Raw genomic sequence first — 25,989 nt, 5'->3', positions numbered from 1 at the left:
AAAACCTAAATCCCCATCCACAGTGGAGCAGAAGTTATCTAGTGAAACCCAACAAGGCAAACCAAAAAATAAAACAATCCCAACAACAAACATATGGTGTAGAACATGGGAGCATAGTTACAACAAGGCGGACAGTGGCCCATTTTGAAAAACATCATCATGCAATAGTAGAGTTTCATCAACCACAGTTATGCTACAGCAACACTTTCAAGAAATGCAATAAATACATAGATAGATGGGCAATACTGGGGCCCCGGTGAGGAGGCAGCAATCAGGCATGGAGCAGGAAGAGCTGGAACTAGGGCGATCCGGAGTGGCAGACCACGAGCTAGCAGGGAGTATAGTAATGTCCCGGGTGGATTATCCAGGAGAAGGGGACTTGGCCTGCATGGACTTTCAAAATGCAGAAAAATTCAAGTTTTGCCATCATACTCCACTCGCAGACATGCCAGGTATTGCATAGCATATTGGATGTTACGTTTCCAAAGAGAGTTCTCCTGGACCATAGGGTAAAGGGAGATGTCAGCACACAGAAAGCGGAGAAGACCCTTCTCACGAGCCAGACAGAGAGCAGTGTCCCGGTCCATGAAGTTAAGGAGTTGTGTGATAAGGAAACGTGGAGGTGTGCCTTAAGGAGGGCGGGTGTCACGGAACTGATGTGCACGCTGCACCGCAAAGGTGTGGGAAAAGCTGGAGCGGTCAAATAGATCTGTGAGGAATAGCTCCACAAAGGCATCTGTCCTCCTCATGTTAGTCTCAGCGATACCAGATATGCGTATATTATTTTCCCGGGACTGTGCCTACAGGTCCTCATATTCTTCAAGATACGTTCCATTTTGTTGAGCCTCTTCTTGAGCATGGTCCTGTGGTACTCCAATACCGATATTCGCTCCTCATTGCCATCTATTCTCACCCCCTATCGATCCAGGTGCTCCCCTAGCCTGTCTATGCGTCCAGCGAGAGTGTCAAAGCGTGCATCCATTGCAAGGAAGCCCGCTTTGAACTCTGACATAATGGGCAACATATCGATGGACGCTACGTTGTCTGTATCGCTGTTTACGGTCTCCTCCACGTCTGTTTGGGACACAATGTCTCTGGCAGGGTTCGCATGGACCAATTGCTGAAGAGAAATGTAGGGCCCTGACAGGCAGGAGTGGTCGTGCAGTAGCAAATTCTGGAATGCAGTGTAGATGGGGGCGCCCCTCAAGAAAGATGGGATGGCCGCTCACCACAACGAGGGGGGACATGACCCCAATAGTGAAGAAGAGATGGGAGCTTCTAGAGTCACAGCAGAGTAAGCCCCCAGGTCAGGGCACCAGCAGAGTCAAGACTAAGAAGGTCCCAATGATCTGCACTTAGAAGGTGGATGGGTACCCACAGTGGACCGGCCAATGGCCTCTCTCAACAAAGCCAAAGCGGGGGTCACCAGGGAAGTCCACCCAAAGGCCCAGGGGTCTGTCGCAGGCCAGGAGAGTACAGGCACACCAGCCCACTGGCCAATGCCAATCCCTGGAGAGTAGGCAGGCAGGCGGGGGCCCAGGCAGCAAAGGGAGAAAACTAGCCCAGCAGGGAGGGAATTGCACAATCTACAAACCTTTCAAAGGACACCCATCGCAACAAGGCTCCTCCGCCGCAGCAGCAGGCATCCAGCATTAAGGGCCCATCTGGGCAGGGCCACAGATGCCGAGTGACAGATCAGAAAGGCCAAGGGGGGGACCATGGGCAAGGTCCCCGCTGCCCCTGCAATCCTAGGGCCCCACACTACGTCTGGTCCCTGCCAGGAAGAGGTCCACAGGAGTGTGGCCGCAACACCACAAACTTCGGGGGGTATAGAGGCCGCACTGCACCGGAGTCAGCTGCAGCAGATGACATCACGTCCCAAAGGGGAGCAATCAGGCCGGGGCCAGCCCCAACAATGAACCCCTGCCCCACAACTCAGACCACCAGGAATCCAGGCGGGCCCAGGGGAGAGGGAGCATTCCCAGTGAGCCCAGTTGGGCTCGGCCTCAGGCTCACCTTTAGACCCTGTCGCGGCCGGGCCTCGGTGGTAGTGCTGGGCCGCGCTGCCCCTCGCAGTCAAGAACAGCAATCCGAGCCAGAGAATGCAGCCCTCATCCACCAGTATCGCATCTGGGGGTATTATTCACAGCATGGGGCAATGATGGTGCTAATTAAGGGTAAAGTATGGCCTACACCGCCAGAGTCTCACAAGCTTTTAGCCATCTTGGTGGCAGTCGTAGCCACGCCCCTAGAAATCTAACTTTACAAGTAGATTAAGGTCTAATTATGGCCCTTATAAAATGCTAAGACCCTTCAGGCACTTAGGGGCACTAAATATGTTGTTCTTACTGAATGTAACCAAAGGCTCATTATTACACCTGAATGTTCAGTCATGTTTTTAATCTTGGCAAGGACATTCGCCAGGACTACATTTTGTTATGGGAGATTCCAATAGTCAATTTAAACCTTTTTTCTTACCCACTTTACCTCCTACTCTCACAATCACACAGCTAGGGCAGCAACCTGAGCTCAGACTGATACTGGGTCTGGGAGAGAAAAAGTTCTCTGTCAAAGAGTCAGAGTTTCTGGGAGCCCGTTGGGTATTACAGTGCCACCCAGAAAGGAGCTAGCCCGATAATGAAGCATGCCACTTAACTGAGGGCTATTGCATCCCTAAAGATAGGATTTCCCTAGATCTGTGGACATTATTGAACCAGGAGTCAAGTTGACTTCTTGGTGGAGTAGTACAACGGCACACTAAATTTTACTTTTAGTGTCTGTCAGTTTGGGGAGGTTGTGTGCTGGAGTTCGTGAAATATTTACTCTTCATCCCTGCCATTGTTGGTTTAAACGATGCCTTAAATTAAAACATATTTGAGTTAAAATCTGTTGAATGCATGTAGGGAAGGAATTCACAGTTACAAACAAAAAGCTTCAATCGAGAACAATTCCTATCAACTAATTCACCAGAGAAAGCCTACAAATGGATACTAAAAGGCCTACTTCACAGCAGGCAAAGGGCAATGAATTAGGAGTAGTTGCCAGGCACAGCCGGTGGATACTGCCAATCCCCAAAAACGAAAATAACCTTTATGGAGAAATGCAGTTGCTATGGTTTGTTGAAAGAATTTCTGGTTTATCGTTTCCCAATAATGTCAAAATATGATGATATCAGGTCACTGGTCACAAGAGAGTCATAAATATTAGGAAGATGACGAGACACGTACGTCATATCTGCTAGAATTTAGTATAGTAAAACATGATAGCAAGTTGCATTTGGACAGCACAGATCAGAAACCGTACCTAAATCCAACTGGGTACACTCCAACATAAGGGGTACAAGGAAGGTAAAACAATGATATGTGACCTAGCATAGTCCAAGATGTGTGCAAAGAGGAGACTCCACCCAGAGTGAAGTCAAAAACCTCCAAATGTAGTAGACCAGATTCAATATTAATGCAAACAATGTGTCTAAAGAGAGGTCACTGGGTCACAGTGTTCCTAAAAGAGCTAATATCAGCTCTTTATGGAACCACTTAGCTAATTTCAGTACTTTGTGGAACTACTTTTGCTGTGTTCTCACTTCGCTGTCATTTGGTATGATAATACAGACGCTACAGGATGCAATAATACCTTTCATTCTACACCTCAGAATGGGGAATAACATAGAAATACTGTATTTTTCTCAGCCACAAAGCACTAAATATTGCACTTTTTCAAAGTACAACCTCCATCAACTCCTACCTGGCAAATGTTTTACTCGAAAAAGTGTTCCATCAACTCCTACCTGGCAAATGTTTTACAGGAAAAAGTGTACAATTTGTGCACTATGTCTGATCCTGAATCAAGCACAAACTCTTGTTTCGACCACTTTACTTCAGGACTCCAAAATAGGCCTTAAGTCAATAACTAGCATTTGGAATATCAAGAGTGGTGAAGTATTGAAGATTGATGTTGAGAATTTAGATTAAAATGTAACTTAAACTGTTCTGGAAGCGGCCAGTAAATAATAAACTTTTCATTTTAGATGCATCAAGTATGAATAAGAGGATCTCCCACATTATGTGTCATGTTTTCTTCTTGAACAAGTCATATTTGAATAGATTGTATTTAAAACTCAAAATATTGTCTAAGACATGTCATAACCTCTTTCAATACGGTCCAGGATAACAATTTATTTAAATAGAGATCTGGGGTCGTATTATATGCCAGGCGAGCTGTTCCAGCGCAAACAGGAACAGTGCGTTGGGTTACATTGAATGCACTACCCTCAGGGTATTAAAACAACAAATTTCCTTTTCCAAAGTTGTTTTCGAGTATGGAAAATCCTGGCAAGTCGCTAAACTGTATAGCGACCTACCCTTCAGTGTGAAGAAAGTCTTTGCGCAGGTTACCAAATTTACAAAACTCTTTGTAACAATTATTCAACAGGGGCACATTATCACACATGAGCTTAAAATTTCAATTATTTATTAAAGGTCTTGTTAAAATATCAGTGCAGTACTGGAATCATATTATGCATCATTTAAAAACAATGAGTCGCAATTATAAAAACATCTTTAGTGAAAAAAACATTCAAATTCACAATTTATTGCTAAACCCCCCACCCCCCCAAAAATTTCTTTTTTCTTTGGTCACACTACAGTTAATAGTAAACAAACAAATTGTCGACGCGGCGTTTCGGTGATCTACACAATCTTGCACCTTCTTCAGGACATTGTTCATTACAAACACATCTAAAAGATATACAATGACAATCAGTTAAATCAATGAACATGCTCATGTTTATGCTCCTAACACTGATGTTTTTATGCTTATATATCATTTATTCATTTCATATATAAATCTCTATCTATTACCCTATTATTTGGTAACCCCACACAAAATTCTCACAGCTCCTATATTTCTGCGACAGTTCTAAAAAGAATCTTTATTAATGTTAAAAATGACCAATCGTGCATTTCAAAAATACATTTTTCACATACCTATTGGGACTCCGCAGGACCTCCAATAGTCTGTGCGATTAAAAACTCGGCTGATCTCAAATAAATCAAGCTGTATTTAGGGAGAAAGAGAAATACTTTAACTCTACCCTATTTCTTTGTTAATGTTACAGCTTGACCTTGTTTCTAATTTGTCTTACCTACGGATTATTTCCTTCCTGGCAAGTTATTTGGATATCCAAGTGTGTTATCTTCCTGTCTTTGGTTGCTACAAAACAAATATAGGATACCAATGGACGTGGCTTTACTTTACTTCTCTTTCCTCCCCCATTTTCTCCATGCATTCCCTCATGTGTACCATTTTAGGGCACTAGACTGAAGCCAGTACTATCCCACTAAAAGATGGCGGGGATGCATCCCTCAGAATGGCGCTTATTAAATATAGCTCAATTGTAGTATTATTAAAAATTAGAAAGCTATAAACCTTGAATAGTCAGTTTTAACGAAGGCTATATGTATTAGGAGATATAACATCCAGAATTAAAAGAATAGCACCTGGTAGAAAAACCGGGACACACCGAGTAACAAGGTGGCCATGATTAAGATCAGACTGAAACCAGTGTGAACCCACTATAAGATGGCGGCCATAGTCACCTACTAAACGACAAGGGGGATGCTTACTGCAAAAATGGCACCTATGAAACAAAGCGCGATCGTAGTAATAATAAAGTTGAGACTCATAACGGCCAGTTTACATCAAGGCTGATTAGTTTTGGTGGTTTAACATTAAAAATAAGAAAATAACTCCATAAAGAATAGATTGCAATAAATTAAGGAAGAAGGTGGACATAATCAGGATTAGACTGAAGCTAGTATGAACCCATTAAAAGATGGCGGCCACATTTACCGCAAAAGATTTAGTCCTTCTCACCATTCAATCTAAGACAGCCAGGTGGGGGCTTAATTGCCAATTAGGCTTACTATAAAAAGATAGCGACATCCTCCCTACACTCACTTGCAGAAAGGAAGCTGAGAAGGGAGGATGTCGAGCTGGAATCACCCATTTTACAAGTAAGTACTCTGGGCAGGAGGATACCAGGGAGGGAAATTTTAACTCTAGGACCCAAACACTAATAGACTATATTTACTCTCCTACAGTATGGAACAATTTAAAAATTCCAAATCAGTGATTCTGCCAAAGCATAAAAAAGAGGACCAATAAGGGCAAATAAAACCGTTTGGGTTATAGCCAAGGTAAGAACACCTTCATTTGGCAATATAGAGCAGGATAAGAACATATAATAATGTAGTGACCCTTATGTCCATATTCTGTTGTAGATTCACAAGTAGTAGACCAGGATCTTTTAATAGAGAGACGTCCTCCCTACACCCTTTAAAAAACTATCAGGGGTAAGAATAAGAGAGAATTGGGGAAAAAAGGAAATGAATAACACAAGTAGGGAGAATATGTGATAATAAGACAACCTTTTCCTCTATTAGGAAAGTAGACCGCTTCTTCATAAATAACAGAGAAGAAGTTTTCTAGAGCTTCTCTTAAGGTCACTCTCTAAAATAGTACACATGAGGGAATGCATGGAGAAAATGTGGGAGGAAAGAGAAGTAAAGTAAAGCCACGTCCATTGGTATCCTATATTTTTTCTGTAGCAACCAAAGACAGGAAGATAACGCACTTGGATAACCAAATAACTTGCCAGGAAGGAAATAATCCCTAGGTAAGACAAATTAGAAACAAGGTCAAGCTGTAACATTAACAAAGAAATAGGGTAGAGTTAAGTATTTCTCTTTCTCCCTAAATACAGCTTGATTTATTTGAGATCTGCCGAGTTTATAATCGCACAGACTATTGGAGGTCCTGAGGAGACACAATAGGAATGTGAAAACATTTTTTTTAAATGCCCGATTGGTCATTTTTAACTTCAATAAAGGTTCTTTTTAGAACTGTCGCAGAAATATAGGAGCTGTGAGAATTTCTTGTGGGGTTACCAAATAATAGGGTAATAGATAGAGATTTATATATGAAATGAATAAATGATATATAAGCATAAAAGCATCAGTGTTAGGAGCATAAACATGAGCAGGTTCATTGATTTAACTGATTGTCATTGTATATCTTTTAGATGTGCTTGTAATGAACATTGTCCTGAAGAAGGTGCAAGATTGTGTAGATCACCGAAACGCTGCGTCGACAATTTGTTTGTTTACTATTAACTGTAGTGTGGCCAAAGAATTTTTTTTTATTTTTTTTAGCAATAAATTGTGAATTTGAATGTTTTTTTCACTAAAGATGTTTTTATAATTGTGACTAATTGTTTTAAAATGATGCATAATATGATTCCAGTACTGCACTGATATTTTAACAAGACCTTTAATAAATAATTGAAATTTTAAGCTCATGTGTGATAATGTGTCACTGTTAAATAATTATTACAAAGAGTTTTGTAAATTTGGTAACCTGCGCAAAGACTTTCTTCACACTGAAGGGTAGGTCGCTATACAGTTTAGCGACTTGCCAGGATTTTCCATCCTCAAAAAAAACTTTGGAGGAGGAAATTTGTTGTTTTAATATTGTGACCCATTCCTTTTCCAGCAAAAGGGTACCTCCCTCCATACTTGGCTACGCTCAGGGTATCCATGAACTCAGGGCTGCCCTAAGGGCAGTGCCTTCAGGAAAATGTAGAGCGGTTGCTTTAATCAGCCACTCCTAGTTTCACTGTGCATGCGGCACCTGCCTGCATTTTAGAGGCGGTACAGGGATCACCTTGCAGGTGGGTATAGTGAGTGACTGCCCCCACTTGCAAACTGATGTCTGGGGGGTGCACTGTCAGTGCACTTCCTGAGAACTTCTTTGCCTTTGCGCCCACATCCATAATATGTCACAGGTGCAAAGGCAAAGAGATTCCCTCGTTTGCATACCAATGCAAATGAGGGAATGCCCTCTCGAGATAGCACTGGCACTGCATGTGCGCCAGCACTATCAGTATTACAGAAGGGATCGTACAAGCATCTGCAGCCCCTTCGGTAATACCAAAGTGCACTGGGGGCACACACCCATTGCGCCCTCTGGGCACTTGTGTAATATGGCACTAGGAGGGAAAATAACAACGGTATAGGTCCCTCTATACTGTCTCGAATGAAAACGGTATGTGGTTTCCTCACAAATGTTCTAATCTCCAGAACTATTGCTTTAAAAGTTATGCTGGTGTCAGCAGATCATATTCAGATGTATATATGTCTATTTCAACTTATTGAGGCATTTATCTGCGACATACATTACTTAATTTAGTGCTGTTGAAATTCCAGTCAACATTGAACTCCCAATTCTTATGAACAGCTCTGCAGCGGAGAAGTAAGGGCTCCCCAACTTCCAAGAAAGCAACTGAGGCAGGTGCTTGAGTTCCAACTCTGTCACTCCAATCTAGAAAAGAAAACACAAGGTAGTAAAATACATGGTAGAAACTACCAGCCATTTTATTTGTGCTTTAAATCTTCTAAAGCCACTGAGGCATTTTTAATGCATTGTGGTATAAATAATGTACAAATGTGATATACTTATTGAAAAAACACACATTTGAACACTATATATACCATGAAACGAATATTGAAATTAATAAAATATAGAAAAAAGGTTTACATCAGTGTGGCCATATCATGTTCCTGATTTTAGCACTGCACAGACAGAGATTGATTCTGTATGCTCCCACATTTTGATTTTGCCCATCCAGTTGGTATTAACTACCCGAATGAAGGAAGACACCAACGATGAACCATGCCAGCATTTGGTGGGTGAGTTTTCTTCTACTATTATTTAAATATCTCTGTAGGATAGTGGACGGATCTGGAAGTAGGAACTAATCGTTCCTGAGCCCTCACATCGTGTGTAAAATCAAAAACAAGAATTCAACCTCTCTTACCCTGGCATAACGAGGATTTTCAGTGAAACTCTTCGACCTTCAGAATTTGTCATAGGATCTGACCAACACGCTTGTCCTCTATGGCAATCTGTGAGATTCTATTTAACAAAATAACTCTCTACAGAATGTAATACAGGGTAATTATTCATCCATAAAGGCCTATTGACTTTAACAAAAATATATGAGGACCACTGCTCATGCCATAATTTTCATAGTGAACAGATCAGACTTCTAGTATTTGACATACGTTTTCTCTATGAACCAATCAGGCCAGTTTCCTTTATCAATGTTTATGTTTATGTTTGTTTATGTTTATTAAAACTTTTATAGCGTGCTCTATTACCACAGGGTATCCTGGCGCGGTAAGTGATTGGACAACAAGAGTGCTGGATCAGAGCCTAAACGAGCTGTTAGAGGGGGGCATTGAACAGATGAGTCTTGAGTTCCTTCTTAAAAACAGTGATGGTCGGCGCAGCTCTAAGGAACAGGGGGAGAGCATTCCAAGCAGAAGCTGCCTTAACTGAGATAGATTGGCCTCCCAAACGAGCATATTTGAATTTGGGAGTGGCCAATAGGCATTGATTGGCCGATCGAAGGGCACGGTTAGGAGTATAAAATGAAAACCGTTTCTGCAAATACGACGGTCCCTGACCATGGACTGCTCTAAATGCCAACACAAGAATTTTAAACAAGATTCGATGCGGTACAGGTAGCCAGTGCAAACTTCGTAGGTGACTCCGCACACTCGACCTCCTGGGGAGAGAGAAAAGCAAGCGTACTGCAGCGTTTTGAATCACCTGTAACCGATGAACCATATACGCGGGTAGGCCACAGAATAAGGCATTAGCGTAATCGAACCGAGATAAAATCAGGGCTCGAAGAACAGACTCCTTGGCTACCCTGGGCAAAAGAGGGAAAAATTTCCTCAGGGCTCGCAGGGTGCCAAAGCAGGTACCGGTCAGTTTTTTTATGTGATCCGCAAACTTCAGATCCTGACCGAACCAGACCCCCAAGTTCTTAGCTGGGCCTCCCGTCGCACTGGGACAGGGCAGGTCCGGGGGCCAAATCTGATCCTTGAAGTTGTCAGGAAAAGAGCCGAAGAATAAAATCTCGGACTTGTCTTCGTTGCACTTAAGTTGAACTTGTGCAAGCCACCTGAATACTTCCGACAAACAATGTTGGACTGCTGATGGATCAGACACACCCTTAGGCCAGGTGAATAACAGCTGTGTGTCGTCTGCGTAAGCTGTTATCTTGGCTCCCAGCTGTTCCGCCAGATAAAGTAAAGGGGTCATATAAACGTTAAACAATAAAGGGCTTAACGTAGAACCCTGCGGAACTCCAGTTGACAGTCTCTTCGGGGCCGAAGAGTAGGGGGGCATCCAGACCTGCTGAGTTCTATCGCTCAAAAACGATGACAGCCAGTCGAGGGCCAGCCCTGAGATGCCAACGGCTCGCAGTCTAGCAATAAGTAAGGCATGAGGCACCGTATCGAAGGCGGCAGAGAGGTCCAATAAAATCAGGACCGCTCTGCCACCCCCGTCCAAGCACTCTCGAACTGCCTCCGAGACCTCAACGAATGCTGTCTCGGTACTATAGGCCGCTCTGAACCCTGACTGGGCAGGATGTAGTGCGTGGGAGGACTCAATGAAGCCATCCAACTGTTTGAAAGCCACCTTCTCGCACACCTTCGCCAGAGCTGGCAACAGTGATATGGGCCGATAGCTCGATGGCATTGCTGGGTCTAGACCAGCCTTTTTTAACAAAGGGAGCAGCTTTGCCTCCTTCCAACTTCCAATCAATGGCTTGTCAAAATGACTAATTAATATTGTTGTATTGAGCATAAGCTTTCTAACAAGGACAAAAGAGCAATTCAAGCTCTTTTTTCAGGGGCATCACACAACTTCTGCCCAATAGCAAGTGGATGGAGCCAAAGCCTTTGCACTCAGTAATGCTTCTAAAAGCTATTTTTCTATTGATCACATACAGTTTGGCAATAGCACGCTATCAAGCCAGATGTAATAATAAAAAAGAGTTAGCGGGCGGAAATCTCACCGACTCTGGACACATGGAAAAATAACTTAGATTGCTGTATGTTTAGGGAGAAAACAGTCTACGTGGCATGGGGATGTCCTAAGAAGTGGTCCGCTGTATGGTGTAAGTGGAATGCCTACCGGGGAGATATTTTTGCGGCCCGTGTGATCCCCTCGGAGGATGAACCTTTGTCTCCTTGAAGCCCTCTTGGGCTCTCGATATGTGTCCCAGCAAACTCTGATGTCTAAATGTACTCGCCATTTGTATCCTTACCATGTAAGTGCACACTACTTTGCCGAATGTCAATGTTTTTGTTTAATAAAAAGATATCTAAAAAAAAAAAGCGTTAGCACCCCTCAATTAGCAGTTCTCATAAACATGGCGTAACTGAGCCATATCCCTCCAGAATGGCATAAAACTGTTCTTTAAGAGGTGGCACAAAACGGTAGTCCCCAGGAAATAACTTCGCAAACAACGGTGTTCTGAAATGCTAGCGATAGGAATATTCCCCCAAGCCCATACACATAGAAGGCTCCATCTGTGTTCCCACTGTGCAGTGTCTGTGATGAGTTTACCCCAATAGAATACATTATAAAAACACCACCAATGATTTTATTTCAAATCTGTTCTAAAACTCTCAGTATGCAGTGTCAAATCTATTATAAAATGTCAATCTTTTAATTAAATCTGGTAGGAGCAATGAGCTTTAAAAACATATTTTGTTATTAATTTTGTTAAAGCTCTTTTGGTGAAAATAACCAAATTCTCTGTAATGCTTATCTTAGTAAATGGGTTTCTGGTTGGCAATAGTATGTACCCTCTCCAATTAGAAACCACTGTGTAAGTCATAAACACACTTTAAATTAACTGGTGCTCACCCTCTAGTATCTTGGCACGGAGGAGTCAGTCTTATCTTAAGAGGCAATGTGTAAAGCATTTGTGCAACCGGTTCAACAGTGGAGAAGTGTGGCTCACTGGTTAGAGGAGGCAGACCTGGAAGCAGAGGTCAGCCCGGGACCAGGGTTCAATTCCCGGCTCGGCGGGGTCTTGAGTCCTCAAATGTCCATGGACTTGACAATTCTCGCTTCGGTGTGTACTCGATTCATGGGTTCACACTCTGCGACTCTGGGCAATAGCTTGCTTAATCTCCACAACGGCCCCTCGCAGCGGGATGCCTGGCTTTCACCTTGCAGATACCCTGCCGGGGTTATCTCACAGGGGAATACCGGGACGGGTTCCCTAAGCAAGTGCTTAGAAACCGCTCGGTGATTTGCGCTATATAAATTCCTGTACATTTACATAACAGTAGCACAGTGAAAACACCACATTAAGACTCCACACCAGTTTAGACAAATAGAGACTAATTCTATAAATAAATCAAGACAAAAATCCAATCAGTAGAAGTCGAGATATGATTTTTAAAGAATAAATGCAAAAATAGTGCTTAGAAACTGTAATAGTTTGAAGAGTTAATTTGACACACAAGACAGGGACAAAGTCAAGAGATCAGGCCAACTGCAATGGAGTGCGGACCAGATACAGGCCCCACGCAGGGCTTGCTGAGCAAAAGTACCTTGTTCCTGGTCACAAAAAACGAGATGCGTCAGTGATCTTTGCACATTTGGGTGATGTGCCGGATTTCTCCAAGCAACGGCGGTGATGTGTCAATTTCATGAGTGATGAGCTGGTTCTGAGGTACGGCAGCTCCAAATGGAATGTGCTGGGTTTCTCCACATTGTAGAGTCGATGCTTCGATCTGCTTCACAAGTGGTGGTGATGCGTTGTCTCCGATGCAATGGTTCTGAAGGTGATGTAGCGTGTCCAAGCGAGAAGCATTGATCTGGTTCCCGCAATGGCGGGCCTGCTTCAGTTCGGTGCAACCATGCCGATGCATGGGCTCTGGCATATGCAGCACTTTGAGCTCACTTCTAAGGGCCCAGGACTGGATTGCTAAAGACAAAAGGTATGCTGTTCCTAGGGAGTAAGAAGGAGTCAGACCACGTCAGTAATGGCCATTATTGGTAGGTGCTAGACAGGACAAGGTAGTTAGTGCTCATCCAGGGATAGCTACAATAAGGAGCAAGGGCCCTCACACACCCCAAAGGGTGTCATGCTTCATCATAGAGCAGCTCCTCGTTGAGCCAGTGCTACAATGCTCAATGGGCCCGCATGGGGGCTCTTTGCCCGACGTCTTCTAAGTTTTGCCATCATGAAGCTAGATGGTATTGTGTGAGGGGAGCCCTACGTGAAGTGAGTAGAGGTGGGACTGTCTGGATGTGATTTAAAAATGGCTCCTGGATTCTCCAAAAGGAGTTTTTTTTAGGAGTACTTGGGCCATGAGTAAAAACCGACTGAAAAGTCATGAACTGAGAGGGGAAAATTATACCTGTGTCAGTTCTAGTAGTTTGTGCAAAGGGTCAACATGTTTCTTGCCTATATAAAAGTCTGTAAGGACCTATAACCCTCATCTCCTCAAGAGGGGGTGGTTAGTAGGTTAAGAAAGAGGTCAAAGTCATGTCCCCTTATGTCAGGATTCCTTGGTAGTTCTAGTGTGTAAAAAAACAAAACTCATAAGTGGCGTACAATTACACCTTCCGGAAAATGGTGCACTGAAAGAGTAAGGTAATGATACCCCAAAAGGGACAGGCCGGAAAATTTGTTCAAGTTGAGAGGGCGACAACTTTGAGTCCTCGAGGTGCCCAATGACGGACCTACCCGTGGCCAGCTGTCCCTGGGTCTGGATTGGCACCACTTAGCAAAGTAGAACTTACAACAGACAGTGTCCAGGTGCTGTTTTCAGGTTGAAGAGAGAAGTCTTTTATATCCCGGAGACTTCAGAAAATAGGGAGCAACCCAACAAGCCCTTCAAGTAGAGATTTATTTTATTTTTTTATTTTATTTTAAAAGTTTTATATAGCGCTGGCTAGACCCAAAGGAATCAAAGCGCATTACATGACAGAATAATAAAAAACAAACCTGGCATACAAGTAGATTAAAAGATAATGTAACATCATTTGAAATATGGAAAACTAAATAGATATACAGGTGCAAGAGCAATACATTTCAAGTAATTAGACAGATGATGTTCATGTAATGAACAAGAATTACTGAACAAATAAGAACAGGGTAATCGGAGATCAGGTGCGAGTCACCGGTTAGGACCCCCAATAAATAAGTGGGTCAAACAAGGCATCCAATTAAATAATAGATCATGAGAGCAGCATGCGAAATATGCAGAAACAGATTAAATAAAACAGGGGCAAGAGCTATACATAACAAGTAGTTGGGTAGATGATGTTCTGGAAATGGACAAATATTACTGAGCTAATATAACATGATGAGTTGGAGATCAAGTGCAGGTCACAGTTTAGGAACCGTAATAATAATTGAGGAGGTGGATCTTGAGGTCTTTTTTGAAGCTGAAATAGGAGTGATTACAGAGCAAGTTTTTTGGGAGGGCATTCCAGCTAATAGGGGCATTGCCAGAGAAGGAGCGTGATTGTGTGGCTTTCTTTTTATGCAGTGGCGGAATTAGTAGGAGGGTGTTGGTGCTTCTCAGAGGTCGTGTGGTGTCCACAATACAGAATTTCTTTGAGAGGTACTGCGGAGTGTTTTGGTGGAGGACTTTGTGAGTAATGCAGGCAGTTTGTAGGCAGATCTGCCTTCAATAGGGAGCAATTTGAGAGATTTGAGAGACAGGGATATATGATCAAAGCGTTTGCGGTCTGTGATGAGCCTGGCTGCAAGGTTGAGCACAGCTTTGATAGGAGCAAGGTGGAGCTTTGGGATTCCGTTGAGGACGGCGTTACCATAATCAATACGTGAAAGAACAAGCGACTGAACTACAAGTCTAAAGTCATCGGTGGGTATAAAGGGTTTGATTTTCTTGAGGTGACGGAGAGTGAAGAGGGCTCCTTTTGCAGAGTTTTTGATGTGGATGTTAAGGGTTAGGGTGTTGTCGATAGAAATACCAAGAGATTTGACGGAATTGGACAAGGTGAGTGAGCAGTTAAATGTGTTAAGATCAGATATTGAGGATTTAATGGGGAGATGGTTATTTTTAGGGGAGAAGAGAATGATTTCAGTTTTGTTAGGGTTTAGTTTGAGATGGTTGGAATTGAACCAAGTTTGGATCTTGGTTAGGGTGTTGTTCAGGTGTAGGATGTCAGCATGAGTTTTAATCTTGTAGTAGATTTGGGTGTCATTGGCGTAGAGGTGGTAATTGATGCCTGTTTGTTTAAGAATGAGGGTGAGGGGTTCCATAAAGAGGTTAATGAGGGAGGGAGAGAGAATAGATCCTTTGCGGACTCCAAGGGAGACAGGAGTGGGGTTAGAGAGACAGTTTAGAATGTTGATTTGCTGCGTTCTGTATTGTAGGTAGGAGACGGACCATTTGTAGGCAGTGCCATTAAGGCCGAAACAGGTCATAAGCACATTAAGTTGGGCTTAATGGCTGACTGTATTGAACGCTGCAGAGAGATCAAGGAGGATGAGAAGGCAGGTCTCGCCATTATCGAGTGATTGATGGATGTCACCGATGACCTTGAGCATTGCCGTTTTGGTGCTGCAGCCTTTCCTGAAGCTTGATTGTAAGGGATTGAATAGGTTGAAGTTTTCGATGTGTTTGTCTAGTTGTAGTAGGACGAATTTTTCAAGGACCTTTGAGATAAGGGGTAGGTTAGTGATGGGGCGGAGATTGTTAAGGTCATTAGGGTCAGCCTTGGGGTTTTTGATTATGGGAGAGATGTGTCCAAGTTGAAGGGAGGTGGGGACACAGCCAGTGGAGAGAGAGGTGTCAATGATTGTGGTCCAGTATGGGGTGATGATGTGCTTCAGGGCAGGGACAAGGTTAGAGGGTAAGGGGCCTTTTGTATGGGAGGACGGTTTAAGATTACCAATTATTTTAAGGACTTCTAGCTCAGTTACGGGGAGGAAGTTGAGCAAGGAGGCATTGTTCTTTAATTGTGAGTTAGGGGAGTTGGTTTCCGGAGATGAGGTGGGGGATAGGTGTGGGGAGTGGTTAGGGGGGATAAGGAAGTGGGTGGGTGAGGAGAGTTGCTGGGGAGCGGTAGGATAGTGGACAGAAGAGAGAGGGGGTCAACTGGTCGAGGGGATGTGGAGTGGGCATTAGAGGTGAGGACGGGTTTGCATTGGGAGTTGGAGGGGAGCTGTGTGGGAAGGAAGCATTGATCAATTTTGGCTATTTTGGCCGAGAAGAAGTGGGAAATTTCTTCACATCTGGCTGAGGAGGAGATCGGGTTTGAAGGTGCGGGGGAAGATTGGTTACAAATGATTTTGAAGAATTCCCTAGGTCTGTTTTTAGCACGTTCAAGTTGAGTGTGGAAGAAGGATGCCTTTTCCTTGAAGATGTGTTTTTTGTATGTGGATCTAGCCCGACTGAGGAGTGCCAGATGGGAGGGAGAGGGATGGTGTCTCCAGGTTCTTTCCGACAGTCTGAGTGACCATCTTTCGTTATTGAGTTTGGTATTAAAGCAAGAGTTTGAGGGGGTGTTTCTTTGGTTTTTGAATTTATGCGGGCCAGTTGGTCAAGAATACTGGTGACAGTATTGTTAAAGTGTTCATTGAGCTCATTAGCATTTTGTGAGGGGGACTGAGGAGAAGTTGAGCTTGTAGTTCGGACTCCAGAACACCCGGGGGATACGTTTTAGGTTTCTGGTCAATTTCTTAGGCCTGTTCATTTTGGAGGTGAGGAGATTTGCAGTAGTAGCAATGGAGAACAGTATAAGGTGATGGTCAGACCAGTCAATGGGGACGATATTGGTCATGGAGGACAGATTTTCGGTGGAAAGGATGGCGTCAAGGATGGCTCCTTTGGTGTGAGTCGGGGATAGACATAGTTGTTTGAGTTCATCGATCTCAAGTAGATTAGTGAGGAGAAAAATAGTGGGATCATCGGTATCGTTCCAATTGAGGTTTAGATACCCTAGAAAGAGATTTCAGGAGCTCAGATAAGTCCTCTATGAAGGGCTGGGGTTGTCCCGGGGGACGATAGATGTTGTGTAGCCGAATTGGGTGGGAGTTTTGAGTTGTTCCATGTATTCGCAGGAGCAGTAGCCAGAGTTATTGACAAGGGATAGCTGAAGTACATTTTTAAAGTTAATGGCTAGACCACCCCCAACTCTGTCAGAGATCCAGTACTTATACCCAGCTGGGCCTTTGAAATGAGGAGACTTCAAAGAGAAGCCTTTGAAGTGCACAAGTCCCTTTCTTTCCTAGCCTGGCTCAAGACTCACTACAGGGGGTATGCAACCCTTTTGTGTGGGGATAGGACAGCCCTTTCAGGTGTAAGTGTCAGCTCCTCCCTTCCATCCTGCCCAGGATGGACAATCAGGATGCAGATGGCCACTCCGCGACATCAAACCATTTCTTTGTGTGTGGCTGTCTAGAGGGAATACCCAAAGCCAGCTGTCATTTACCCGAGAAGTGTATTGTAGAGACAGACGGACGGAACCAAATGGTTACAGTAAGAAAATGCCAACTTTCTAAAAGTGGCTCACCGTAAATTGTTTTTTAAATTGTGATTCCGGAAACACCAAATTTGGGGTCCCATTTCTTCCCAATTGGAAATTACACTTATAAAAAATAATAAGGCAATACCAATGTTATCCTGTTGGATAGATAGGCCTTGCAATAGTGAAACGTTAATTCAAGGGAATTACACTCCCAGGACATGTGAACCTTAAAAGTATGTGCCCTACTTTTTAAATACAGAGCTGTCCGGGCCTGCCTTAGGGGTGACCTATATGTAATAAAAAAGGAAGGTTTAGGACTGGCAAGTAGGTAACTTGCCAGTTCGACTTGACAGTTTTAAACTGCACACACAGGCTCTGCAGTGGCAGGCCTTAGACATGTTTAAAGGACTACTTAAGTGGGTGGTACAATCAGTGCCGCAGGCCCACTAGTACCATTTAATTTACAGGCCGTGGGCACATGTGGTGCACTTTACTAAGAACTTATAAGTAAACTAAACATGCCAATTGTGGCTAAGCCAATATGAAGATGTTTTAAGTATAGAGCACTTGAACTTTAGTATAACCCTGGGCGGAGTTCGTGGAGTCGCACTGCATGGAATTCCGCAGAGTTGCAAAAAAACTCAACGAGCTTCGCGGAATTCCGCTCGAGAGAGATCCTTCACCAGATTGCAAATTCTGCGTGTTTGGGATCGTGATCTTAGCAAAACTTCAGCTGAAAGTCCGATGGCGCGCCCGAATGACGTGTTCGCAATCGCACACTCTCGAGGGAATGTGCGGCCTGCTACCAGTTCTCGTGGCGCACAGGAATAGATGGGAATTCTCATTGGCGATCTCAGGCATCCCAGGAAGTTGCTCTCACACGCGCAAAAACACATTTTGAGATCGCAAACATTAAAAAAACTCAGCTCCGCTGCGGAGCAGAGATTACCGCGCAGGCTTACTTTAGTACTGGTTAGCAGTAGTAAAGTGCCCAGGCTCCTAAAGCCAGCAAAAACAGTAAAAACAAGAGGTCTGAAGGCAAAAGGTCAGGGGAAGCTAAACCCAGGTTGCCAGGTCTAACATCTTGCTTGTAAATGCCTATACTAACTCTAGCAAGAAGCGTGAGCCACGCATTGGACTCTTTAGAGAGAGGGGTACCAAAGCATTTGGCCCAAGGAACACATCAGGGAGAAAACTTAGTCGCTGATTTGTCTATGGAAAATACAGTGTTAAAAGAAGGGTCGTTTCCTTGGGCAATGCTTTTGCATTGGTAATCTATTCTGTTTCAAACTAAAACCTGATTTATTCAGTCACATGCTTAATTTGACAGTGGAATAAGGCTTCCGATGTTTTCTGCTGCAATCTGATTTAGTCTGAAGCAGAAGGTTACAGCTATGCATGGCCTAGTTTAGGGGAGTGTTGGAGTTACTGCTTATGTATAAAGCCCATCCTTTGGAGAAAAAACACACAAGATATGTGTTAAATCTGATTCTGCATGTGTCTTCCGCTGCAAGTACCAAGTTCCCTTCATGTCAGTGAGGTGGATGCCGTTGCAGTTGGAGGCAACCTCAGGATTATTTTGGATCTGGATAGAAAAGCAGCTCTTTACCTGTTAGATTTAAGTGCCACATTTGACATCCTCTTCGATCCCATTCTGTGACTTAATCTTCAAATGTTCGGCATCTGTGACGAAGCTGTATCATGTCTGCAGGTCTGGACTGGGAAACCCTGGGGATGGGAGTGCGCATGTGGGCAATGCTACTTTTGGTACTGGGGGCCCATATTGCAGCACCTGTGCAAAACCATCCCCCAGTAACAAAAGCAGCACCTACCACAAACAAAAAAAGCCCCACCCTTCCAGCCTCCCGGGGGAACGCCTGATGCCCGCTACGGCGATCCCCTTTTTTGGACAACAGTACCCAAACAGTTTGTCTTTCACCGTGCTGTTTTACTTCTAAACCGTCATCATGATACAAGCACAATGATAAATATGGAAACCAAGTTCTGATTGTGGAGAATCTGGGTGGTAATTACAGCTACCGGTAATTACTGGTATGTCAGAAAAGGACATTTACCAGGTTGGGAATTACCTCCTATTATGATTTCCCAACACAGAATGAAGCAGGAGAGTGGTCTGTATACCCAGCTCAGATCACATAAAACAAGGGCCTAGAAAAGTGCCTGGAAATGTAGGATGTTAACCTAGGGAGGTGCAAACTTGCATCAACTGTATGATATGCTCTCGAATGGAAGCCTACTGGTCCACTCATGTAAAGTTCAATTTCTATACGCTAATCGTGATCCTAGTGCTACCATCCCCTGGTGTATGTTATGCCTGTGCATGGTCTTTGTATACTTACATTGTGTGTGGATGTGAACCAGAGAAATAGAGGCCTGATTAGTTAGTTTAAATTAGCATCAATGTAGCTCAGAAGTCAAGAGAAATAGTCTTAGTCTAAATATAAAGTCAGATTACAATCCAATGTAGCAACTGTGCAGTATGAAAACAATGACAAATCCAACTGTTAAGCCAAATAGCAGACTGACAGGAAGTCTGCTTTAGTGCTTTTGAATAAATGAGCAAAAGGTCTGCTACACATCCCAGAAAAAGCACATTTTATATATAGGTTCGAGTACAAAACCACGCTCTCAGCACGGTGTAAAATGTCACCATGAGGCTGAACTAATAAACCTATAGGACATAAGCCAATCAATATCATTGAAATTGCGTCACATAAAACAGGCTATTGTAGAGGCCACCCAAGTTATTCAATACCTAATCCGCCCCTTTACTATACATGTAAGGGAAATGACTTAGCACAATTGAACAATAAACAATTAAAAATGAATAAATAAATAGTTGTGACTGCCAGCAGCAACAGCCTTGATTATTGTAAACTTACCGAAATGGCTCCCTTCGAAGCACAAGTTAAATTCACAAAACAGATTGTATTTAAATTACTTTCTGTGAATGGATTCTAACTCCAGTAGGCCTTTTAAATGTGCTGGAAGTGAGGGGTGCCCGGGTACTGCAGCACCCCAAAAATATCAATTCAAGGAGTTCAAGAGGTAAATGAGCAAGAAAGATGACTGCACATTTTGTTTTGATCTTGTCGCATTAGGCTGCTTTCAAAGGCAGAGGTCAAATGTCAGGCTATGTCTTCTGACAATTGCTAATTATTCTTTGAGCATGGAGAATAATGTCTAATTTCCTTTGCAAAAGTGAAAGGATTTTGTTAATTCAACTATGAGACAATCTTGCTGGTGTGCAGGTTTTAGGAACGGAGAGGTCGTAGGATGTAATTTTTTGTATAACACATGAAAATTTAAAGACATGTAATGAACTGTGTAAGTATTTCAAAATCTATTGGCAGTTAGGAAAGCACACATGAAGGTCAATTTCAATTCTGAAGTGTGATGGGAAGAAAGATTTGGATAAGAATGATAAATATTTGCCAAAACCCGATTTCCACAAGTTATCATTTGTGCACTATATAGTTCTACCCAAAAAATGCATGTCTGCATATTTAGTGACCAATTCAATGGAAAATGTGCCACGGCTGTTTGTAAATTATAGTGTGCTACCACAACCTGCATTAGTAATATATGTGCAACAGTGTGCCCTAGAATGCACCACCAGCTAAATACTATACCTTGTCTTGCTGAATGGGTGTGGCTGATTTGCTACTTTGTGTAAGTCTTGGATTTTATACAATTATTATGACCAGTGATGTAAGATTGATGCTGGCACCCCCACACTTACAATTGTGTCGGCACCACTGCAGTATAGGTAGTCTGAAGCCCAGTTATGTGAACTCCAGGCCTAGATATGCTAACTTAGACCAAAGGATCATTGAAAATATTTATTGTGTAGTATTTGTGAACAATCAATAATTACACGGCTGACCATTTTTCTTTCAATATTAGGCACACCCTTCCCATTTCCATTCACAAATAAACAGTATATATTTATTCATAGATAGATGAGATGATATAGTGACAATGATAGTTACATAGCACTTAGGAATATTTACCTGTTGTGTGAAGTTTTGTACATTCCCTGCCAAGTTGATTAGTAGCACAGCACCATATGACTTCATCAAAAAGATGTTTTGATTCTATTTCATGTGTTACTATTTTTGCCCCAGACACTAGACCATTTTCACTGTACACTTTCCCTACTTTCTTCGAACAGCTGTAAGGACACATAAATATTATGTCATTAGCAGATTTTCAATGATCTTTCATCACACACATGTAGAAACATTGTACTTCAATTAGGAGGAAATCAGCCTTCACAGTGGCTGACTGGTAAAATGTTCATAGCTCAGTGGGTTATTGTGCTTGCTACACATCAGTGCTCCTCCTTTAACCCTGCCAAGGTTGAACGATGAGATGTGTAGCCTGAGTTCACTAGCTTCAAACTTTAGCAATGGTAATACATTTGTAATAATATACCACTTAATGTACTATTTCTTCTACTATTTAGCAATTGCTGTTTTGCAAAGGCAAAAGCCAAACTCCTGGGGCTAGATTTACGGTCACTCCATTTTGCGGGTCACAAATTGCGATTTATTGCGACTCGCAATTTGCGACTCGCAAAATGGAATGTACTAATCTGTCTCAGACACATTTAGTGATGTCCAATGGGATCACAACTGACCTGCCTCATCAATTTCATGAGTCAGGTCGCAATTTGTGACCCACTGGGAATGGGCTACAATCACAGGCCTCGTGGCCTGGTGGGGACAGCAGACCATATGAAACAACAAGAGAGATAGGGTCAGAAAGACATTCTTATACCCCTTGGAAATACTCATACAAATCAACAGATGAGTGACTGAATAAGCCAAAAATAGAAAAGGGAACAAAGAAAGGGCAGTAAAATCATAAAATGACGAGATTACTACCAACTAGGCCAGAGTATTAGACCAAAAAGGACAAAACTACAGTGGGTTAGGCATGCACAGTGTAGAAAAAGAACCCTCAGGCACCAACTGAAAGTCGGTTGCCAGTTGTCTTCATTGGGTTCTTGTATGGAAAAATTCTATCCAATAGTGATGGAAAGTGAGTTAAAAGGAGCACAGGCTTCTCCCCAAACCCTTTTAATAAAGGGGTAGCTCTGACTCCATTAAAAACAATAGTGATAGACGGACATAAAAGAGGTTAAATTAGTTTGAACCAGAATGTCCTATACAAATAAACATACAAAAAAAGTCGACATGTTTCTGCTATATAGAGCCAGAATTCAGCTCAGCATTCATCAGGACCAAGATAGACCTCACCTCATCGGTGACGCACACTAAGGCGTCACTGGCAAATAAGGCGGGAAAAACACAATAATTACAAACTTGTATGTAATCGGTGCATAGGAACTTCTTCATGTATTCCCTGCACTTTGTGAACGATGCAGTATTCGTGCGAGAAAAAAGAGATGCCTCTTAGGCTCGTGGCAGGGGGAATTCTTCACGCCAGGAGCATTTGCGTCCCGGCGACCGCCCTCCTGTGAACCTAACGGGTCCAAATCAAAGGCCTGAATACCAAGACAGCAGACCACCATGTCCGTGTTTGCTTTTTAAATAAAGCGAGGTTTTTTTCTCCAAATGCACCCCGTTTTTCTTAAAGGAAAACAAGATGGATTTCAAAGAAGAAAAAATAGTTTAAATTTTTTTTTGTAAGGGCAGGCAGTGGTCCGTGAGACCACTGCCTGCTCGTCACAAATATTTTTGCTACCAAACACAAAGGGGAAGGGGTCCCCTAGGAACCCCTTCGCGTTTGCGCCTGCACCTGCAGTGGCAAAACAATCGTACATCTCCCTGCAACTCGCTATTAAGAAGGGAACCCCTTGGCATGCCCCTTCCTAATACCGACTCGCAAACCATATTTTGCGAGTTGGTTATAGGTTGTACATGCTACAACCCTTTTTAGTGGTCGCAAACATCCCGATTTTCCGTTTGCTACTGCTGAAAACGGTCGTACATCTGGCTCCTATTGTCCACAATTAAAAAAAGGGTTTGCGATTCACAGTGGCCATATTGTTACTACTTACGATTCCCAAGGAAGGGGCAAAAAAAGGGCATCCCTGTTTCCTTATGAATCACAAGAATATGTACCAATGCGCCCCCATCACGATGCAGTTGCGAATCATTGTTTGAATACTGACTCCTTAAAGGAATCCTGCTCCTACTGTTGTCCATTTGCTTCATGCTAATTGATTTAAACACTGTGGCTCGTGTCTCTGCAAGAAACAGAGACTGCCCAGGTGTCATTCTGTGAAGCCGATGGAAGGCGGGTGGTTGGCTGTTCCTCGAAGGCATCAACCCCTGCCTTCACGACCATAAGAAATGATTTCCTAAATGTAATTCTGCCTCATTAATAATTATCCGGTAGAAATTCTAGGATTCCTACTGAATGTTATTTTTCCTCTGCTGAGGATTAGTACATAAGTCGCAGCACAAAAATATTCACGGATCACATCGCAGATGCTGTGCAAGCGTTTCGAATGTAAAAAGAGCATCTGGCCAGGGGTTATTGTTTCTGTTTTACAAAGACTTGCAGGAGCGCAAATCACAGAAATGTTAAAGCACAAGTTGTAGACAAAGGTTAAAATGTAAAGCTGTCCGTTTTAATACATGCAAATGGTAGAATTTATAAATTCCCCTCGAAATTCCACATACACACCATCTCGACACCAATCTACACATTGTTGGAGGGAACTTTAGCTGCTCTAAATGTGCACATTATCAGTGGGAAATGGCCAATTCTGGTACATCCTAGGCTTACTGATCAATTAATCACTTTCAAAACCGGTACCACACAGTTATCAGAGTTTCACAAACAAACTTATAGAGCAGTGTAAATCCAGATAATATCCCAATGTGATTATGACATACTGAATGGTTACCTCTGGGTTTAGGATTCTCTGCTGATAAATGTGAAATAGTTTTCTTTTTGCTGTTGGTAACCTGTCAAGTTATGTTCAGCACTGTAGTATATAAATGTGCTTTCATCCAATTCCTTTTTACTACTTCTAATTCAGAGGAAATATGATTAAATCCATAGCACATTGGTACATTGCAAAGAAAGATTCCTTTTCATATTCATCATGTGGTTTTAAGGAATATCATGAAATCTACATATACTCAGGACCACTGAAATTGAGAGACAGAGGAGGACCTAATTTTGCAGCAAGGTTAAATACATAATGCAGCAAGAAAAGGCAAATGATGTGGCACAATGCAGCACATTTTGTGAAAGTATTACTGCATTATTTCGTCTTTTTTAACATGTTAACACTGTTTCGGCAAAGGTTCCCGCTCATGAGTAACAGTTGAACACTCAAATACAGCAAAACAGAATTGAAAGGTGACGAGTCAACTGTTGTAAGTACCCTCCCCTGTGCAGCAAAACGTGTTGCTGCGTTTTGAGCAACTTTTCATCCCTTTGGGGGCTAGCTTTGGTAATGTGTGGTGCTGCCGTGGGGTTCAGCTAGGTTTCCATGAGAAGCAGCAGGTCAGGGGCATGGTCATGCAGCAGGCCCCAGAATTCTGTGGTGTGTTTGTTGAGTGAGCCGGTGTTAACAAGGGTTGCTGTTTGGATGATGGCTGGTCATTGCGGTTGGTGCTGAACTGGAGGTAGGTGGGTTAGGGTGAGTGCATAAGAACTTGCTAGAGGCACAAGGGAAAGCTCCCTAAGCATGGTGTGTTGCAGTGCGGCACCAGTGTAGCCAGATGTGACCAGGGTTGCGAGCATGGAGGATTGCAGAGGGGTAGTGGAAAGTGGGAGTAGGGCCAGGGTTCCTGGTGCCGGGCATTGTCCAGATGTGGATGGGCAAAGATAGGCTTGCCTTTAGCACATCTTCAGCACATCCGTGGCTCTCCCACTACACATGGGTGCCATTAAGTAGATCCTTGAAAGGGGGAGGATAGCATGGGGCACTGGGTGAAGAAGGGACCAAGCACTGGAGGCGAGAGAGCTGGAAGACAGGAGACAGAAGCCCACGTGGAAATGAGGGAGGTAAAGAGCAGGAGAAGCAGTGATGGAATGGAAAAAGGAATAGAAACTGATATAGCATAGAGAAAAGCTAAACAAAAGAAAAAGGTGCCACAAAAGTAGGTTGAGGAAAAATGGCCAAAGGGGCGAAAGTGAAAGCAATAAAACACTACAGATGTGAGAAGTGAGCGAGAGTGAAAGTGAAAGTAGAGCAAAGAGCCCAGAGATGATCGTAAAATAGCAAGCAGAACAACAGAAAAGAGCATGGTGGAAATGGAAATCAGTGAAGAATTAGGCAAACGCAGAAACAGCAAGGCACAATCAGTAAATCCAGGCAAAATCAGTGCCAAAAGCAGCAAAAACAGTCCAAGGAGTTGTGCAACGGAGACAACAGTCAGAAAATAAGTGATGACCTCAAAGGGATGAGCTTTTGAGAGAAACAGAGATATATATATATATATAGAGAGAGGGCAAAGAGAGGCATAAGGAACGAGGGGGGTGCCTTTCACCCACTGGATCGGGGTCGAAAGCGACCTTGCCTGGTCGAAGGACCAGGCACAGGTAAGTTCCTAGTGGAGAGAGGAGGTACCTGCTTAACATTTGCGACATTGAACA

The 25,989-nt window shown here is 43.1% G+C and overlaps 1 protein-coding gene across 1 annotated transcript in view; it reads right to left on the bottom strand.

The window, feature by feature from the left end:
* FLT3 (fms related receptor tyrosine kinase 3) overlaps nt 1-25,989 on the bottom strand; it is a 496,362-nt gene that overhangs the window by 247,426 nt on the left and 222,947 nt on the right. The window contains exons 6-7 of the mRNA XM_086933459.1: nt 21,417-21,577; nt 8,234-8,379 (exon numbers count right to left, since the gene is read on the bottom strand). Of these exons, the coding sequence (XP_086789585.1) occupies nt 8,234-8,379; nt 21,417-21,577 (307 nt within the window). The remainder of the gene's footprint in view (nt 1-8,233; nt 8,380-21,416; nt 21,578-25,989) is intronic.

The sequence above is a fragment of the Lissotriton vulgaris genome, chromosome 8 (genome assembly GCF_964263255.1).
Source record: "Lissotriton vulgaris chromosome 8, aLisVul1.2, whole genome shotgun sequence".
Lineage (NCBI taxonomy): Eukaryota > Metazoa > Chordata > Amphibia > Caudata > Salamandridae > Lissotriton > Lissotriton vulgaris.
Note: the sequence above shows the minus strand (reverse complement) of the source record. Positions and strands in the feature narration are given on the sequence as shown.